We start from the raw sequence: 20,786 nt of genomic DNA, 5'->3' as shown, positions 1-20,786 counted from the left end.
ATGATTGATTGGATTATGATAAACCCAGGTCTATACCTAAGTCCAATAAAAGCAAACACCCTTGAATAACTCCTCACTGCTTCGAAGACAAAGCTCAACTCCTCAAATCCTTCACAATACAATTCTTTAAGCCCACCTCTCTCAACTCCCAAGACCCCTTCGCCATGCCTTCCCCTCTCCTCCCTCCCCAAATAACTATATACTTTAACCCTGGATCCTGGTCTCTGCGCCCTTTTGCTACTCCCACGGACTCTTAAGGGGTTCAACTTCCTTGCCATGGAGTCTATGAGGCTTTCCAGGTTCAAATCCCCCTCCCCCTCAGTACATGTTGGCAGAGCCAACTCTTAAGGCACTGTTTAACTGGGACCTTTAAGGTCGGGCAACAGGCTGAAAAACCTTTATCACCACCCTTCACTAGGAGGGGGTACAAACTCAAGATGCTGGGGGGAGGGGATGTAAGCGCACCATGAACTGTTGTGTGTGTGTATGGGGAATTCTCCAGGGTTACAGAAGCAGTTTGAAAACGGCTCCCTCCATTCTCAAGCAAGACTTCATTTCCCGTCTACATGATGGATATCTGCAAACACAACCTTAAGTCTGCACGTCTCAGCCCAAAGATTTTTTCCACTCCAAGAATTAAATAAGGGGTTGGAGGGCATTATCACTGCACCTTACACTGACTCGATGAGTCATTTTAATGGAGGACTGCTCTACTTACCATCTTATCCGACGAGATAACGGACGGGGAAACCTTTGAAACTTACAAAGCAATCTACAAACAGCCTACCTAGGCCAGCAATTTCTATTTGCGGGAAAACACGCCCAAAAGACAAGGCCGGACCTTAGGAAGCCCGCCGGGACCCAGCGAGCGCAGCTCCCAGCTCAGCCCGGACCCGACGTCCACCACAGCCCCTCCAGCCCGTCGCGCGGGTCGGCGGTTGATGACCACGGGTCGGCTGTTTTGATGAATAGGGGACGGCTCGAAAGGCCTGCTGACTCCGACACCACGCGGAGCCAAAGCAGGGATTCAGACGCAATTAAAGAAACCGCTCTCAGGCTGGACGGAGGCGGAGCGGTAGCACAAGCTGAGCCAACTGAAGAGCCTTAAAATGCTCCGAGCAGTCCTAGGACAGCCCCCAGCGCGAGGCACTCTGGGACTTGTAGTTTACTTCCCGGTGAGCGTTTTTTCCGTCGCGTCTCCCCGCCTTTCAACGTCGCTTTTATTCTCTGCTTCTCCTTCCAGCACGCCGACTTCCTGGTCGCCGCACGTCCTCACGTATGACTACACTACCCAGAAGTCTCTTCTTCGAGACCCACCGCGTCGCGGGCGCCGGCCGTCTCCTGTGGACTACAGTTCCCAGAAGACCTCTGGAGAAGTGCTTCCCTCTCTCATTTTCAGGACCACAATTCCCAGAACCTTCAGCTTCACGGCGGTTCCCTTTTCACTCGATCTCTTCTTGAACTGGCTGGGCTTCAGCCGGCCAGCAGGCACTCAGCGACGACGTGATTCGTCGGGACTGGGCACAGGGTTTCCTTAGCGGCCTGTTTTTCTCCCCACTCAGTTATTCCCTTTACAGGCCGTCGCGGCTGGCCTGAGCGGTGACCTGGCGGGCCGCGCCTGCGCTCTGCCCCGTTTCCTGCCTGGCTGGTGGCGGTGGCCATTTTGTTCATCCTCCTCCTCCTCCTGCTCCTCCTGGTTGGAGCGCAGTGTCCGGAGCGGGCTGGGGGGAGAGAGCCCGAGAGCAGGGTTCGGTGGCTTTTCCTCTGTCCCCAGCTGGTGCCCGGAGCCCCCCTCCCCTTCCTCCCCACCCCCTCCCCTCCCCAGCCCTGCCCTCCCCCTTGTCCCGGGATCGCTCCGTCGCACCCACCATGATGGAAGACGACGGGCAGCCCCGGACTCTGTGAGTACCCGAGACGGGGGTTGCCAGGCGCCGAGAGGCCCGGGCACCGCGGGACGCTGAGGGAGGGAGCAGGAGAGCGGGGCCGAAGCTGGGACTTACGGCGGCTCCCTGGCCGGGGTGGCGCGGACGCGGAGTGCATTCCTCTTCTGTCCCCTTTTCCTTGGGAAGGAAGCCCTCCCTTCCCCCAAACACAGTCACTTCCTGGGGTCTGGGGTTTGTTTCGACCTTTTCCTCTCGCGCCCTTCTTTGCACACCCTCCCTAGGCCGGCTTTCTGCACGGCTGGGGCTGTCAGGCCCGGGAGAGCTCCTGCTCCCCCTCTGCTGTGGGGGCCCTGGACTGGGCCGGGAGCTGCCGGTCCCCACGGGGGCAGGGCCTGGGTGGGGGTGGGACTGGGGGTGGGACCGCAGCCTCGTGCCCCGCGGGCCCCGAGGAATTAGCGCTCTCGCTCTGCAAGTGCCCAGCTCCATCGCTCCCAGCTCTTCTCCCAAGCTAAGCTCTCCGAGGAAACTGGACACTCTTCCTCCACTCAAGCCCCTTCTCTCTTTCTGTCCCACGTGCCCCCGCCCACGCTGTCAGAGACACTCGCCAAGCGCCCGCTACTTTTGAAGTGCAAAAGGGATGCCTCTTGCCGCCGGAGCATCTTTCCCTTCTTGGAAGTTTACTTTGAGCGCTACCTACGCTAAACTGACAACCAGTTGTTAAACTGCTTTTGCTCTTTTGGTGTTACCTCCTCCTAATCTGTTTGTGCTTTGAGACCTTCAGAATTGGATAAAGTGATGTCTGTTCACTATTCGATGTGTGTCTTCTGAGCACCTTTTCTTCCATCTTGCTGTTGCTTTTTACCTGAAGCCCGATCTAATGAATGAATTTCCATCTTCCAACCGCTTATTCGAGTTTTCCTTTCTTTCCTAATGAAGAGTGATGACTCAGCATTTGCATTCCTTTCCAGATAGTGTGGCACTCCTTTCTTTTTCCTGCATTTTTAAAAAAAAGTCTGAGTAACTTCTCATTAAATGTTTAAGTTGGCCCCCTTCGGTTTTCCTAGCCTTTGGAAGCTCAGCACACCTACCTCGAGTACGGGGAGTCAGATCGCTGCTTTGTTTTCTCTTGCCTCTGCCTGGTATTGATATGATCATAGGCCACTTGGCTCTGCCATCTGTTGGAAATCATTTTTTGGGGAATAGATGAAGGTGGATGGGTACTCAGGAAGTTTGACTAGCTTCTCATCTCTTCTACCAAAGAAAGTCCGCTCAGTAAAGAAGATAGATACCTATTTACAATATTGATACAGGTTTGGTTTTTTTGTTTCGTTTTGGGGAGGGTGGGGGGTGGGCTTGCACTCTTTGTATCCCTATTTTTCTAATGTCTCACTAAAGTATTTGCCATCCTGTTTTGAGAATTTGAGGCCAACTTAAGCACATCAAATGTTTCAGTGAAAAGTCTGTTTTGGAGAATTTTTATATTTTGTGCTGTCTCCCATTACTAACTTTTTTTTCCCAGAAAAGAGAGAATTGGGACAATTTGAAATTTGCCCTTTAAGATCTGTTGAAGCCAAGGCTTGATAGTTAGCCATGTGTGCTTTGGTGGAAGCATCTGGGAAAGTTGAATTTAGTGCCTAGCTAGCATGTATTTAACAAAGATAAAAGTTACATTGTATCTAAACATCTGAAATGTCATCATTGCATCATAAAAGCTACTGAATAATTGGTAAATTCTCATGGTACCTTTCTCATTAACCGTATTTGTTCCTTAAGAAGAGGAATTCCTGGTTTTGTCGGGCTAAATAATATGCCATTTCACTACCTTTAATTCATATAACTATCTTTGCATTTGCCTTATCTTTATCTCCATCAGACCTTGGACCCTTCTCCAGTAGACTAATGAGCTAACTTTGTCACTTGTTTCTTAACCTCTACTTTCTCCAATCTCCTGTTCTTTCTCTGAAGTACACTTAAGTTGTCTACGTTTACAGTTGTCTAAGAATGTGACATGTGTACATGTGAGTAAAGAAACATCTTGAGCTTAGTTGTACCTGTATGTCAGTACATGTTTACTATTCTGTCTTCCTTTTTCCTTCTCCCACTCTTCTCTATGGGAAGGGTTTTTTTTTAGACAAGGACTGCTACATCTTCCTAGGTCTTACCCCTGCAGCACTTAGTTCACTGCCTGGAAGACAAGAGGTACTCAAATATTTTACAATGATTATACTTCTTTTCATTGAATTAGTATTAAGTTTGTTTTTTTTTAAGTCCTGATTAATGTAAAATTATGAGCAGACATGACTGTCGTACATGGTGTGGTCTGTTGATTTTTATATATATTTTTAAAACCTTCGAATGTGGAATTTTGAGATAAAAGCAAATGTTTCAGAATTGGGATTTCTTGGTCAGATTTTAATTAAAATAATGCATAGTATAGTTTTTTCTAAGCGTTCATTTTACATAATTCCCCTCAAAGGGTTCTTTTAGGTATAAGTAACATGACAAAAACTTTGAACATGACTTTAGAGGTTGACATCTAGTAGGGTTTTATTTTGTTTATGGAGATCCTTTTATTTTACATTGTGATCTGTGGGTTAGGTTTTCACGTGGCTAGTATGTTTTAAAAGAATGTACTCTTAACAAAGCTTATCTTAAACTGTTTCCTTAAAATGCCTGTGTGTTACTAGTGAGGTTTTTTTCCTGCAGACACACACAAGCTAAGACATATGGTTCTATCATCAGAAAACAATATGGTGTTTATAGCCTAGGTAGGTCTTTAAATATTCATTACCTACAGTATTACTAATTTATTTGGTGGTATTTAAAGTGGTATAGAATTGCTTTGATGTTGAGCCTAAAGTTTATTTATCCTTTAAAGGTCTGTTTTCTGATGTTCTTTGTTCTTATTTGACATTTATTTTGGGGTAATATGTATTCAATAACTTGTGATCTAAAAAAACCAAACGAGATCATGCTGTGTAATCTGGTGTTGGAACTAAACTGCCTGACACCGACCTTGTGGGACCCACATTTCAAACTTGTGGGTAGCTTTGGAGAGCAGAGATTTGATCCATGGTATATCTGAATCTATAATACAACATTAAATTATGGTGGTGTTCTATTGTAGTTTAATTAACTTTCTTAATTTATCTGATGCCTCAAAATGAGTAGGAATTGTGGATCTGGGATTACACCGTGTTATGCAATGCCATCCTTTAAGGCTGTTCTTTCTTTCTGATCGAGGCTGTCAAAAGGAGGAAATAAAGCAGTGATTTAGAATATAATCTGAACATCGGAGGGCAATAGCAGAAGAAACTGTTAGATCCCGTTATAAAATTGACTAGCTATATGATGGATTTGGCTATATTGTGGCTGTAATTAAGCACCTTGGCCAACTTAATCATATTCTCTGTTTCTTTAAAATGTGTGTGTATGTGTGTCGATATCCCTTATGTAGGTGGTCAATTCACTTATACCCACCCTGTATCTTTCCTCCACCTTGCCTCCTTCCTAAAATGAAATACTGACAAATTGATCAGTTCATTGGAGGCCTATTGAAGGATATTGTTATAAAATCTCCTCTTACGTAGGAACTCGTCAAGAACAAAAGCAAAAATGTGACTTAATGGAAATTTAGCCATAGTATCTTGTGCAAAAGTGCATGTAATTAATTTCAACCTTGCTAGGGCTATTCTTTTGAGTGAGAGTACATTCAGTGTTGAAAAAGCTTGATTAGTCTTCCGAAAGGCATGATGTTCCTAACTTAAAATTCTGCCCAGTTGGACATAGGAAGTAGTTTGGCAATGTGAACTTTTGCCTACTGTGAAACTGCCAAGTTTCTAGTCTCAAATTGGATTTTAACCCTTACGCTAGGGATAAAAGCATCATTTTCCATTTTTAATGCTTTAGTTCCTACAGTTCCTGTTCATAGAAGACAAAATAGACCTAAGGTATGCCTTTTTTTTCCATGAGTAAAAAATTGTTTTAGAATTTCCTAAGTGTTTACTCTTTGAATTGACCTCTTAATACAAGAATTTGAGCTATATTTGTCTTTTTCTGCTATTTTGAATGTTCTTCAAGTAGAAATTTTATACTTAAGCACTTGGAACTTAAGAATATATTGACTACTTCAGAAGAGAAAGAGTGAAGCATAGACACTATAATTTAGAAAGAGAAAATACACTTCAGGGTACTGCCAAGAGGTGATGTTCTTTCCAGGTCAGGTGTTGAACATCTTCCTGAAATATTTTTGTTAGTATTTATTTTGGTTAGTATTTGTAAGCTGTGCAGTACAGTATTTTTAAAGCTATAAGAAGTTTCTCTATTGAATATTATGAAGGATGGAGACACATGCAAATGAATGAATTACTGAACTCGAGTAAAGGAAAAGGCAGTCAGATTTGGGTAACATTTAGGTGAAATTATATGGTGAATTACATCCTTTTTATCCTGGTAAATTAAGATGGCTCTGTGTGTTGTTATGGAAGGCCTTTTTTATATTAGCTTTGGAATTTAGTTTGCTGCTTTACCACTGAACTTTTAGTGGAGATATTTGAAAAATAGGAAACCTTAAAACTGGATTTTTGTATTTCATGACATTCTAAACTTAGATTACCATTTTGCTCTTTGGCATCAGTGCTTGAAATGTAAATTACTATATCTAAATGTGCCTCTAGAAATTCTCCAAAATTTATAGCTCACTCAAAAAAGGTTGACTTGGAATAAAGGTCCTATTAAACAGTAACAACTTTGATTGTGACTGTTAGATGTGGAAGGTAATGCAGTTTTTTCCTGAACAAATCAATGTTTAAACAGTAATGCAAATTTAAAACTATTTATTTAAATTTTATTATATAGAAGTGGCGTTCTGTTTTGACTTTGTTATTAGTGTCAATACGTGAAAATCAGTTTATCCATTCCTCTTCTGTTCTCTTAGAGGTGAGTTAACTAGCACTTTAGGCTAAATGAATATAACATTTAGGAGCCCAAGGTCACTCGTTCATTTACTTTATAGATAGTTCTACCTTGTACAAAAAGAAATTTTTCCCTGGATACAGGCTCACAAATCCCTCTGAGTTAAAAAGGGACAGGCAGTTATCTGGCGAGCTTGTAATCCTATAACCTTTTGCTACTGCTGGAAAAAGTGTGTCATTCTGTGGCCTACCGATGGGTCTGCTCTACTTTAATTATAAGAAAAAGATGGACTGTTTGTCACTGGTTTAGTCTTCTATTTAAGTAACGTTGGACTTAGGGTTCAGTTTTAGTACTATGTAGATATTAGTACCCATTGCAATGAAATTCTTAGCTGAACTGGGAAATTGCTACTCATTCTTCATCAGATAATTTTTTTACACTTTACCTTTCTTGGTTTATTTTTCCCTTTCAGAATGTTCCAGCTTAAAGCAGTTATGTATTTAATATGGTAACCATAGATGCAAGGCTTATTTTGGTCTCAGTACTCAGTTTCCAGATGTTATATGTTATCATTAGGAAAAGAAAACTTACGTCTTTTTAATTTCCAGGAGAAGCTATGTTAAATTTTATAAATATTGTTTGGTTCATGAGGTTGTTCACAACAAATGTGAGTTTTAGGAATTATGCACTGAGTATCAGAAAGACTTAAAAGTTTGGCAGTTTATTAAGCTAAATTAATATAAATCCATGGGACAAGAGAAACCAGGTGGTCATTTCTGGGCGGTGGTGTTCTTTTGAGTTTATCTGTATTCTGAATTTCTTAATACAGAATATATATAGTCAATATGTAATTTAAAAAAATAATTCCAAATCTTTAAATAGGCATAGGGAAAAGTATACCTAGATTTGTCTTAAATTTTCTCTGAAATTCTGAAGACATCCTTGTATTTGCTTTTTTATCTATATAATGATGTATTTTGTTGATTCTGATGTATTTTAGACTAGGAAATTTTATTATTTTGCCCTGCGTTCCTAAAACAAAACAATGAAGATATATCATCAATAAATCTTGTTTAGCAAGACAAAACAAAAGCTTCCAATCTCTGTGTGTTTTGCTAACTATACTCTAATTCTCTTCTTTATTCATGTAATTGTTTTTGTTGGGGGTCTAAGATAAACTCGCCTTATGTCTAATGTCTCTTTATTGATCAGGTGTTATAATTAATCAGTATTTTTGGTGGTATTCGTGTGTGTGTCACACACACACACTATTTTGAATTGTGTTTTACATCCAGAAATTATAGTTATCTGGAGGTTGGTTTAAATTTTATTATTTTTATTCTAATAAATAAGATGAGGCAATGATATGTAGGATACAGAATAATAATACTTTTGGGGCATGCAAGGTCACATTGATTTCTTCTTTATCACAAATGTTTGAAGTGTTACTTTAGTGGCCTAATTTAGTACCTAAGAACACTTGCTGCTTTCCTAAATAAGGGTTAATTTTACTTGCATAGGATTAGGCTTAATTGGAAAAAATTTTATTGAAGACAGGGGAAGTTAAAATGAAATAAAAGGTACTTAAGTGGTAATACATTAGAGCCAGAGCTGAAGGGAAATTGCTGATAATGTATTCTTTTTCTTCTTGAACAGATACGTAGGTAACCTCTCCAGAGATGTGACAGAAGTCCTTATACTTCAGTTATTCAGTCAGATTGGACCCTGTAAAAGCTGTAAAATGATAACAGAGGTAAGATCTTCCCAGTTCCATGTGCTGACAGCGTGATGTTTAATGTTGTGAGATACATGAGTTCATTAGTATCATTTTAGAATATCATTTTAAGCCTCAAGTTATTCTGATGGAGAGATTCATGTTTGTTGTGTTGACTTACTGATTTGGCAGATAGACTAGGTTTGGAACAGGGTTTTATTTGAGAGGACAAAGTTTGTGTTCTGTTACTCTCACATGGTCATTCTTCAGGATATAGTTACCTTCAAGTGATTCTGCTTGTAAAAAATTGTTAGCGCTTATCTCAGAGTGTGAAAAACTATATAATATTTCATACAATTCTAATAAGAATGTTCCTGATTCAGATGATAGACATTTAAAGTTTAGGAATTGGTGTAGTAAAAGAACATTAGGTTCTTATGTGCATAGTGTAGCACCATGCACCTTGTGTACCTCTAATAAATACTAATAACAGCAGCTTTACATAGACTGGACTTAAATTGTTAGGGCAATCATTTTATTTTCCTTTTTGCAAAGAAAACTTTCTCTTTATGCTCTCCAAACATTTTATAAAGAAGAAATCAGTGTAACCTTGCATGCCCCTTTATACTCTCCTATACAAGCCCAAAGATTTGTTTCAGTTCGTTCTCTTCTTCCTTTTTCTTTATTCATCCACACACTTCTTAGACTTTACTATGTACCAGCTGTTCCTGTAAGTGCTAGAGATACACTGCTGAATAAGACAGTTCTTAGCGCCATAGAATTCTACAGCCTAATGAGGGAGACAGAGGAGTTAACAGGCACAAATGACAGAGGATGATAAATGCCGTGGAAGCAGGCAGCGTCGAGTGCTCCAGGACAGTCTCGGGTCAGGGGAGGCTTTATTGCAGGAGTCAGCGTCTAGGCTGAAACTGAAGGAGAGTAGTGGAATCTGAGGAAGAAGGGATCCCAGGTGAGAGAAGAATGTTGATCCAGTCTGGTAGACAGAGTGAGCAGGAGTGCCCATGAGAGGAAATGGGAAGGTAGAGACCATAGTGCGGTTGGTGTTCCGAATGGGATTAATCATAAAAGATGCCAGGATATGAGGCACCAGTGTCCGGCAAGGGCCAGAGCTGTGCTAAGGAGTTTGTGTTATACCCTGCGAGGGGAACCGTGAAAAACCCATAAAGCAAATTGGCCTTTTGATCTTCTTTTCTAACTAAGAATAGTCCTTATTCTGTTCCAGTACCTCTTCTTTCCTTCCTCTCTGATTATTCATTCATTCATTCTTTCATTCATCAAAAATTTACTTTGTGCTAGGCACTCTTGAGAGCTCTGAGGACATAGTGGAGAGCGAAAGGGAGGAGACTCCCATGAGTTTACATACTATTGAGAATATTGTTAACAAACAGACAAGATAATTGCAGATAGGGATAAGAGCTATGGAGAGAATAAAGCAGCTCTATGATGGGGATTGGAGGGTTGGTGTTTATATAGGTTGGGTGTTGAGGGGAAGATGTCACTTCTTTGATCTGAGACAGGAATAACAAGATGGCGCCATCTATGTTAAGAGTTGGAGGCAGAGGGAATGGCATATACAAAGGCTGTTGAGTTGGTAATGAGCTTGGTGAGTTCATGGAACCAAAGACCAGGATGGCTAGAGCCTGGGGAGAGGAGGGAAGTGGTGGAAAATGAGTGTAAAGAGGCAGGCAGGCAGGGTTCAGAATCACCTAGGGAAGTGTGGGTCCTGACACACAGTTTGGATTTTACTCTGGTTGTGGTGGGAGTTTTAAGCAGAGTAATAAGGCACTCTTTGATTTGCATTTTTGAGATTATTTGGAGACTGTTGTGGAGAATGGATTGTAGGGGGCAGGAATGGAAGGAAGGAAAGCAGCTGGGTTTATTTTACTAGTCTAGGTAAGAGATGATGGGGGCTTGTTTTTTAGATTGGTAGGTGGAGAGAGAGAAATAGGTAAGTTTGGGATATAATTTAGAGGTGGAATCCATAGGACTGGATTGGCTGGGGGACATAAGGGAAAGGAAGACCTCAGGAAAGACGCAAAGATTCTTGTTTGTAGTTGTATAGATGGTAATGCTATTTATTCGCTCAAATGGGCATGACCAAGGGAGGTGTGGGATGGATGGGGGGAGTGCTGGTAATTAGGAGTTCTGTTTTGGCAGTGTTAAACTTAAGGTGTGCATTAGACATCCAAAGGAACATTATATGTAAGTAGTTGGATAAACTGAGAGACCAGTGCTGATGATAGCAGCTTGCAGTGGTATTTGAACCTATGGGACTAGATGAGATCTAGTTCCTTGATCTAAAGAGAGTGCTGATAGAGAGGAGTAGAGTGGTCTAGGTCTAAGCCCTGGAGCATCTCAACACTTAGGGTGATGTTTAGAGTTTGAATTAAGGGGGAAGAACTGCCTTCTCAAAGATCCTCCACTGAGAAAACCAGAAAACCAAGAGGCTGTGTGGAATCTAAAATGGAGTATTTAAAGGAGGGGAGGAGTCGTTAGCTGTTTTGAATTTTGCTTGAAAGTCAAGGTGAGGACAGAAAAGAGATCACAGAGGTGGCAGAGGGATCAATGGTGAGCTCAACACAAAGTTTCAGTGGCCTGGTTGGGTAGGAAGCCAACTGGAGTGGGTTCAGGAGAGAATGGGATGTGAGAAAGTGGAGGGAGTTCTCTAGAAAATTTTTGAGAAACATTTGATAAAGATTTATTTTAATAGTATTCTTTTTAAAACTTGTGTGCACAATCAGCCATTTATGGGGAGAAGGATTTGAAATGAATTTGTATAATTTATCCATATTCTACAACTCCTACATTCAAACTTGTATATAGCTGTAAAATCTCATATTTCTCTGTCTTGACATTTATGTCACCCAACAAAAATTGGTAACAATAATTATTAAGGTAAGCACATGGTTGATGTTTAGAGTGTCTCTTGGTGGCATAAATGGGAAGCTTCCAAAGAGTATGAACTCTAGTACAGAATATCTAGGTGTTTATTTTCCTTTCCATAAATTCCATTTCAGTATATGAAAAATGCTTTTTTCCCTTAGTTTTGTCATTTTTTACTTTAGATAATTGTTTATCTTAGATTCTAGCTTTCTCTGTATACTCTAATGTTATGTTACCGATTTTAAGGCTAAAAAATTCTCTGACAGTTGGGTTGTGACAAAAATCAGTGGTGTCTTACATGAAATGCGGTGTGATACGAATGTGTGTGTGTGTGTGTGTGTGCGCGCACATGTGTTCATACACTGAATGGGGTTGGCGTCTTACTATTAGGTAAACTTGAAGTCAGTCTGCATGAGTTAGGGTAGTTTACTAAAGCCTATTGTTACCATGGATCTGCCATTGGACCCCTGTATGTCTTGCTGTAATTACCAGTGTTTCTGTAGAGACCATCAGGGCAGAAGAGATAGGAGTAAAATGAAAAATTGACTAGCATAGTTTTAGCTTGCTATTTACCTTTAAATCCTTTCTACAAATGAATATCATTGGTAAATGTTAACTCTTTTACAAGAGGAATTTAAGTGCATGTTTTTCTTTGGAATCTTTTCTCCATTTCCTTTCTATATCTCTTAAGAACAGAGTTCACATGGCTACAGTAGGATTTTGTATGAGAGCCCATAGTTTTCTTGTCAGTATTAATGATCACACTTTTTTTCCCTCAAGGAAATGCCTTCTGGTTGCCTCGCCACTATTGTTTTAGACGTCTTATTTTGGATTTTTCTTCTAAAACTTTCCTGGAATGAAAAACAGTGGTTGTTGAAAAGATCTTTATTTTATCTGGTATTTTGTACCCCTTGTAAGTGCAACTAGCATTCCACATTTGAAAATAGTACTATTTTTTTTAGGGCATTTTACACTGAACAGTGATGAATGTTTTTAGCCTTATGCAAAAAATGTATTTGTACAGTTGTGTGGCTCTTCAGTGCAGGTTGGAGTTTTATAAAATTCATTTCCGTTTTGGTTGTTAGATTATAAAGTTGCTATAACTTAGGTCGTACTTTCTAATTGTCTTTATAAATGTCTGTTTGCCACCTCCTGTCAAGTATAGTATTGTAGAATATATTTAATAAAGATTTCTTATATTGTTTTTTTTGTGATATAAAATTGTAGCTTTGTTTTGGAATATTTTATTCAGACATATTTTCAGATGTTCTTTTCTTGATTTCTAGCATATTTTTCTGGTCTTTGAAGACTAAATTCAAAGTATATAGAATCTCCTGTTCATTAGGATAGCTTGAAAGATGGGGAGTTCATTTCAATAGCTGGTTATAAATTTGAAAATTTTCTGTTTTTATTCTCATTCCTTATCCAGAAAAGGAGTACATAATCTCATCTCCTCCTATGCAGTACTCATCCTAGTTTCAATCATAAGTAAAGTTTGTAAAGTTGGTTCATTTCTGTATTTTTTTTTTTTTTTGGTCATGGGATATAGTTTATGAAGTGTTATGAGGAATAAATAGAATTCATCCTTTTGAAAATAATGTTGGGAGAGAGAAGAGCAGTGGTAAGGAGTGGTCCTTAAGTTAAGGTTTTGTTTGGTCTAATATAAATTTCTATTTTATATTTAACATATTTCACCAGAATTCTGTATTTTATTTTGCTTTTAATACTGATAGTCATGATTCTATACTGCTGTGATGGTTCTATTTGAGTACAACAGTATTCTGAGGTGCAAAGTCAGGTGTAGCTGTAAATCTTATTTTTATAAGTGTTAGGCTTTCATAAGCTTATGCAATCTCACCTTGTACATTCCTAGCTGTCAGTAATGTTTTTTCCTGGATTTTCTTCTCAGCAACCCGATAGCAGAAGGGTCAACTCTTCTGTTGGATTTTCTGTTTTGCAGCATACAAGCAATGACCCATATTGCTTTGTGGAATTTTATGAACACAGAGATGCAGCTGCTGCATTAGCTGCTATGAATGGGAGAAAAATTTTGGGAAAGGTAAGATAATACAATGATGGCACCTCATGAGTATATATTTTTGCATGTCGAATTAGCTTGTGTGTGGTTTTTTTTTTAGCTTGTATTCTTTTTAGCAAGTTTTTAAACAAATATTCAACTCTGCTGAGTGATGGTTTTGCTTTATTCAGCCTAGTGTTTTTACAAAAATTATCCTGTTTGATAAATGATTTAATAAGTGGTAAGTGTTATGGTTCATAATGACATGCCTAATAATTGTATTAAATATAATCTTTATTTTTAGGAGGTCAAAGTAAACTGGGCAACAACACCAAGTAGCCAGAAAAAAGATACTTCCAGTAAGTACTCCTGCTGCATTTTACTGTGGAAGAGTTCTGAAATTATCCTGGCAGCGCTACCAGCTTAAATAGGGTTTTTCTTCCCTTAGTGTTGCCTGAAAGGGCTTATTAGTAGCTGGCTTTTTAAGTATTTGATTACCAAATGCTTTGATTTCAGATCACTTCCATGTGTTTGTTGGGGATTTGAGTCCAGAAATTACAACAGAAGATATCAAATCAGCATTTGCCCCCTTTGGTAAAATATCGTAAGTATCATAATCAATACTATACTCAGTAGTGATAGGCAAAATTGTATTATATGATTAACTTGTACTGGAATTAAGATTTTCTTTCCCTAGTTAGTGTGATTTTTTTTTGTTTGTTGGTTTGTTTTGTTTTTTGATTAGTAGATGTTGTTGAAAATGTTAATGTCATTTCAATGTTTTGGGGTCTTGTTTTCATCTAATCCTGTGTATAATATGTTAAAATTTTTTAAGTGATTCGTTTGTTATCTTTGAAGCATATGTTTGGGTGGTACAGCCTATAAAAAAATCCAACTTTCTGTCAAATGTTTTCAAAATTTGGTGGTTAACCAAAAGTGAATGTGATGTATACTGTGTATTAAACTTTTATAGGAAGAGTTTATAAATTGGGAAAAGTAGGTAAATCCTTGGGTATATTGCAGTTAAATTAGAAATGTACGTGTTTAATTATAATGATAAATGTGTTTTGATATTTTAGCTGAAAAGTAGTACTATTATAATACTAAAATGTTTTGTTGTCTGAGCCATAAATGTGGAATTAATTAGTGGATGTTTTTTTGTTACTGGTATTTGATTCTGCTAGTTAGGGCCCAAATGTGGTTTGATTTTTAACAAAGTTTATGCTCAAATCTCATTGTATGTTATTGTGATCAAATATATTGGAAAATTAAAAGTGGTTTTATAAGTTCTATAAAATGTTTATCACAATATATCTTTCTGATTAAAATCCGTATATTTTATGTACTTCCTGTAGATTTAAATGAAACGTTGTAGTACTACTTTACAGGAATATGTTTCACCTAAGAACAACAATATTTTTCTGTATACAATTTGTTGTTCTGTAGATTTATTTGAAAGAAAGATTTAATTCTTAATTTTCTATTTTGATACTTGCTTTGCTTTTTAATCTTTAAATGTGGTAAGTAGTACTGTTTTAAAAATCAGTATAAAAAATAATACAGGTTGCTGTTTTTCAATCTTTATTTATACCTGAGACCTGCAGTTTTTCTAAAGTCCAAGTCACAATTAAAAGTAATAGCATTCTGGTTATTTTGCAGAATTGCTCATAAGAATGGACAGGATCTTGAAGGCTAACTGCAAGGAACTGTGCACACTGGAACTCAGTTGTAGATTTTTTTCTCATTTCTATTTATTCTTATTATACATTATTTATATATACATATTTTAGTATTTACATTTTAACATTCTATATTCAGTGGAGTTCTATATTTCCAATCATTTTAACTTACTCACTAAAATTTCTGTGTAAATTTGTTGTTTTCGTACTGGTGTGCTTAGCATTGTTGTTAGTTTTTTATTCTCCTTTCTTAAATTTCTGAAAATGTCAATTTTTCAAAATTTACAGCTGCCCAAACTCCAAAATGATGGTAGAGAATTGACCAAGAAAAATAAAGAAATCTGTTAACAGGCCATGTATGCCTTTTTAATTCCTATTTTTACCTCTTTTTCAATTTTTTAATATTTCATATATTTTGTATCACTAGGCAGAAGACATTTAACTATTTAGAGATTGCATGGTAAAGTAGTTAGCATTGTTACAGTAATTTATAGAACCAGTAAACCTTAGAGGACACTAGCCAATAGAATATTAGAAAAGGAAACTATTGTTCCTATTAATCTTCAAATTTGAGCATTTAGTTTAGAAAGTGCAGGCTATTTGATTAGGTTGCATGTTTATTACATGTTTTTGTCCTACTGCTTTTTTCTAACAGGTAAAGAAGCGTTAGGGAGAGTTCAGGAATGGCAGTAGTTAATTAGGGCTAACTGGAATTTTATTTAAAAAAATGCTCACAATACAGTGTGTGTGGTTCCTTTTAGTTTTTATTTTGAGGATGACTCTTACTTCCCTCATTTAGCTGTGCTTCTTTTCACAGGGATGCCCGAGTAGTTAAAGACATGGCAACTGGAAAATCCAAAGGCTATGGTTTTGTATCTTTTTATAACAAACTGGTATGTTCTTTTCAACTCAATGTAAATTTAATACAAAATTTAGTTGTTAATCAGAATCTTGAATATTCTTAGATGTTGCCTACAACAGCTTTTATGTAATTTTGTGTGTTTTAACAGTAGAGTGTAATTGTTTTCTTGGAAATAAATAGCTGGAAAAAGATAGGCTGATTATAAGAAAGTATCATGGTTGCATTTATGCATTGGTGAAGGTAAGATATTTTGGAAGTCAAACTCAAGATTAGGATATATGAACTAATCTCAGAATTTGGAGGGAAGTTAAATTATATTTAGTCTGAACCATGAAAATCTCAGTTTTAACTTTTAAATTATCATCCATACTTTTATAGCTAGGATATTAATGACTACAGCAAATTATGTAAATGAAAATTAAAACAGTTCATCATGAGTTTTGCATGTATTCTTAAAGAGGTACCAAAATGTCTAAGCATTTGCATTAACTGTAAGATAATAAAGTAGGCTTTGATAGTAGCATTTTTACCAATTTTAGCGACTTAAATTATCTACATCTTATTGAAGTGGCAAGATAAAGGTTGGAGCTATACTCTTTCTTTGCTTAGATTCATTGCAAATTCACATTAGTTGTGATAATTAAACTCATTTTTATTGGTAGCATTCTAAATCCTAATACAGAAGTCTTCTGTCTTAAAATGAATTCTTAATCTTGTGTCACAATCCTAATCCATTGCTACTGGAATGTAGATTTTGGGGTAGGTAATTTAGACCATAGTATTGGGAGTTTCTGTGTATCCTTCAGTAAAAGTTACATTTCAGATCAGCCATTAAATTAAGATATTTGTGGGATTCTTACTTTCCCTCTTTTTGGTAATGAGTGGGGTTATAATTTTTTTCTTGCATATTTGAATTATGATCAATTTCCCTTGGTGCTTAAAGAAAAATAGTTTTGACGTATCACTGGAGTTCAGATCATTTTTTGGTGATATTAGTTCAGTTTTGTTTATTTAGGATGCTTAGTGAATTCATTCCCGGTACTGGTAAGATTTATTGGATCCAGCGGTGCCAGCATTTTATTTCATTTTACTGGGTCTTATATGCCACAATTTTCTGTGTTTGTAATTGCTCTTTCTTTCTCTTTTTTCTCTGTAGGATGCAGAAAATGCAATTGTGCATATGGGAGGTCAGTGGTTGGGTGGTCGTCAGATCAGAACCAACTGGGCCACACGTAAACCACCTGCACCTAAAAGTACACAAGAAAGTAAGATACGTCTACTGTGTATGTTGAAATTATAGATACATCACAAAATCATCAAGTAGTGTAATCTTAATTTCTTAAAATTTAAATTTTATTAGCATTGTAAGGCTCATTTCATCTTGAAATTTAATTGTCTAATAATAATTTGGGCTTTGACAATTAGTATATTTGGAGTTGTGAACCAGTGATTTTATAGATCAAATCATGGCATCAAGAAAAAAAATTCTATTTTCTCCCCCAATGAGGTGTATCTTCGTACATAGTAATCTGTTTTATACTACTGTATAATCAACATTTTTCTTTTCTTTCTGCATATAGATAACACTAAACAGTTGAGATTTGAAGATGTAGTAAACCAGTCAAGTCCAAAAAATTGTACTGTGTACTGTGGAGGAATTGCCTCTGGGTTAACAGGTACAACGTGTGGTTTTCTCCTCCCCTTCTCTGAGGAGCTTTATCACTCTTCGTGTCAGTGTCATGAGCCTTAAGTATTTTGTGTGTTTTTGTTTCTCAGATCAGCTTATGAGACAGACTTTCTCACCATTTGGACAAATTATGGAAATAAGAGTTTTTCCAGAGAAAGGCTATTCATTTGTCAGGTAAAATTCTACCTACAGGTTACTCTTCTATTTGACCCATTCCTTTCAGTTACATTATTTGATCCCCTCAGGTATCAGCCTTTGTTATTTTCGTAGTTCTTTGCAACATAGAACTTTAACCTACCTACAAAATGTACTTTAGGAAAATACCAAGTTGACAGTTATAAACTGAGTTTCTGTTATTTACTGTGTAAGTTCTTTTGGGAAAAAAAAAAAAAAAAGACAAAATCCTCCTATCTTCCCCTTTTAGATTTTCAACCCACGAAAGTGCTGCCCATGCCATTGTTTCGGTGAATGGCACTACAATTGAAGGACATGTTGTTAAATGCTATTGGGGTAAAGAATCTCCTGATATGACTAAAAACTTCCAACAGGTAATTCGATTTTTCACAGCACTTTTTAAGGTTTCCATCTTACATATCTACATAGAAGCTTTAAAAACTCTGTAAAATAAACAGAAAATAAAGCATATAGCTGCTTTCAGTTTATTTTATTAATGCTTTTTCAAAAGTGATTATTTTGCGGTATTAACTGAATCTTAATACTTTCTTTCCACAGGTGTCACCACCCCAATAAACTTAGACAATGATAAATAACAGAGTCCTATTCACATCAGGGTGCTTACTTAGTTTTTCTCTTCCTTGTCTCCCACTTTCTTCAAATACTGTGTTTCTTACTTACTCCCTAAAACGGTAATTTGCTTTCTCCTAGGTCGACTATAGCCAGTGGGGGCAGTGGAGCCAGGTTTATGGAAACCCACAGCAGTACGGACAGTACATGGCAAACGGGTGGCAGGTACCGCCGTATGGCGTGTACGGGCAGCCGTGGAACCAGCAGGGATTTGGAGTAGAGTAAGTTGTGTGGGTTTTTCCAGTATAGAAACCGATACAGTTGTGACAAAAGAAATCATAAGTGTGTTTTTCTAGGGAGAATCTATTTAAAGTAAATTCATCAGGCTGTTCGACATTTTAAGTGTTACAGAAACCTTATGAAAAGTGATTTATAGTGCTAAAAATTTGCTTTTTATTACCTAGGTGAAAGGGGAGGTTGGGGTAACATTTGGTGTGTCCTTCTATCTCTGTAAGCTGTTGGTAGAATTTCATTTACATTTCTAATCTGTCTTACCTCATTTATTTTTGCATGGAAAAGGTCTTTGTCTAGATATGCTTAGAAATTTAATGATTTGTGTCTGTTGGCTTGTGTGAGAAGTCTTAAGAGATTTATGTGGTACAAAGTAGCTTGCTTTTTTTCCTTTGTTCATAGAGTGGGTTGGTCCTTTGCACCTTTTCCCCCAGGCCAGCCCAGATCTTTATTTTTACTGGTTCCTTCTTCCTTCTCTTTCCAACATGAATTTTGTGATTTTTAAATTTCTTATATTGATGTACTATGTGTGCAATATATGATAGGTAGGTGATTCGTCATTTTTTAAAAATCAGTTTTGAGATGTTCTTCAGAGAAGTCATTGTGCTAAGTTGTGATTATATTAACAAAAATGTAAGACTAATGTTGGGATGTGTATTCTACATGTATGGATGTGTCATTTATTTCTTTGCTCTTTGTTGTGGCTGTGTTGATTTCTTGTCTATTCTTATGATGGGGCTCTGCTTGATTTTGGATAAATATATGGACAATTTTTTCTTTGTGTTTGCTCAAGATTTTTTTTTTTTTTTTTTTTTTCCCCAAGTCAATCACCTTCTGCTGCTTGGATGGGTGGATTTGGTGCTCAGCCTCCCCAAGGACAAGCTCCTCCCCCTGTAATACCTCCTCCTAACCAAGCTGGATATGGTATGGCAAGTTACCAAACACAGTGAGCTGGGACTCTAAACAAAATTGTAATTCATGATAGCTTCAGTTTCCTGTGACACTCTGAAGACATGAAAGTAGACATCGGAAAATGAAAATATTTATTTTAAAAATTGAAATGTTTGGAACCTTTAGCACAGCTTTGCTTTGGTGAAGGACACATGTCTTCTAGTTCTGCCTTTTTAAGTTTTTGTTCATGATGGATATGAACATGATTTTTCTTTGTGTACAAAAACTAAAATAAAGTCAATAAAGACAATTCTGACTACAAATTTTGATATAATAGGAGAAATGGGTAATACATTTTGATTCTTAGATACTATTCCATTTTTATCTTGCTGTTCAGTATTTTAACTCACTGTGTTTTTAAAAGAGCAAAAAAAGGGAGGATCGTGGAAAACTGGGAATCACATATAAGTTCATCCTGAACCTTGATACTCCCCTCCCCTCCCCTGAGGTGGACCACATTCGAAGTCAGCAGAAAAAAGTGTGATATTGAGAAGAAATTGCATGATTTTGGAGTCGCTTTGGAGGAAATACTTACTTTATGCCTAAAGAAACTGAAGCCAGACTGATAAAGAAATTTTACAAACTAAATAAGGAACAGCATTATCTGAGTTACTTGAGCGAATGTTGGTGGTCCACATTAAGACATGTTTTTAAAACTTTAAAAAAGTGTTGATTATTAAAACTGTAGTAAATTACATTTCATTTTGGGGGGAAATTCCAAGTATGGTGTTTGTATTAAAGTCAGACAGTCATACTTGTGCTTTTACATGAAGTTTAAATGATATACATTGTAAATATTGAATAACTACAGTGTTTAAAAAGCATGCTTCAACATAGAAGTAGCAGCAATGTAATTATTTGAAGTAACACTTAACACACTCCACTGCATTGAATGCAATGGATTGATAAGAATGTTTAAGACTGACACTTCCAAGGTTGGCTACTATGTAAAATTAAAATTATACAAATTACTATACAGAAAAAGCCTTAATTTTAATTTCATACAAATCTTTGATGCATTAGTACATTTTAAAATGTCATTGGAAATCAGATTTCTTTTTTTCTTTCTTTCTTTACATCACTTGGTATGTAAATACCTTGATTAAAACCTTGTAAACCTATTCCAAGGTTCCTATAAGT

General features: G+C 37.4%; 1 protein-coding gene across 10 annotated transcripts; it reads left to right on the top strand.

Annotated features, from left to right (window-relative positions):
* The first annotated feature begins 215 nt into the window (after positions 1-215).
* TIAL1 (TIA1 cytotoxic granule associated RNA binding protein like 1) lies at positions 216-19,896 on the top strand. 10 transcript variants are annotated; one of them, XR_004301685.1, is made up of 14 exons: positions 216-1,901; positions 8,454-8,550; positions 13,325-13,474; positions 13,737-13,791; positions 13,949-14,036; positions 15,092-15,160; positions 15,400-15,467; positions 15,929-16,004; positions 17,130-17,238; positions 17,554-17,649; positions 17,750-17,834; positions 18,085-18,208; positions 18,546-18,685; positions 19,519-19,816. XR_004301685.1 is itself a non-coding variant. In XM_032423202.1 (14 exons), coding segments are annotated over exons 7-14 (759 nt in total). In that variant the 5' UTR covers positions 3,229-4,082; positions 8,454-8,550; positions 13,325-13,474; positions 13,737-13,791; positions 13,949-14,036; positions 15,092-15,160; positions 15,400-15,465; the 3' UTR covers positions 19,646-19,896. The 10 variants fall into 10 exon arrangements, 8 of the variants coding, with proteins under 8 accessions (XP_032279087.1, XP_032279088.1, XP_032279089.1 ...); XR_004301684.1 differs by having other exon boundaries at positions 954-1,901; positions 13,376-13,474; XM_032423202.1 differs by lacking the exon at positions 216-1,901 and adding an exon at positions 3,229-4,082 and having other exon boundaries at positions 19,519-19,896.
* The last annotated feature ends 890 nt before the right edge of the window (positions 19,897-20,786 follow it).

Source organism: Phoca vitulina, unplaced genomic scaffold (genome assembly GCF_004348235.1).
Source record: "Phoca vitulina isolate PV1807 unplaced genomic scaffold, GSC_HSeal_1.0 scaffold28, whole genome shotgun sequence".
NCBI lineage: Eukaryota > Metazoa > Chordata > Mammalia > Carnivora > Phocidae > Phoca > Phoca vitulina.
Note: the sequence above shows the minus strand (reverse complement) of the source record. Positions and strands in the feature narration are given on the sequence as shown.

Coding starts and splice junctions, on each gene's coding strand:
- TIAL1 (XM_032423196.1), top strand. CDS start 1,870: ATGATGGAAGACGACGGGCAGCCCCGGACTCT. Junction 16,005..17,129: donor TATCTTTTTATAACAAACTG/GTATGTTCTTTT, acceptor TTTTCTCTGTAG/GATGCAGAAAATGCAATTGT. Junction 18,686..19,518: donor CAGCAGGGATTTGGAGTAGA/GTAAGTTGTGTG, acceptor TTTTTCCCCAAG/TCAATCACCTTCTGCTGCTT.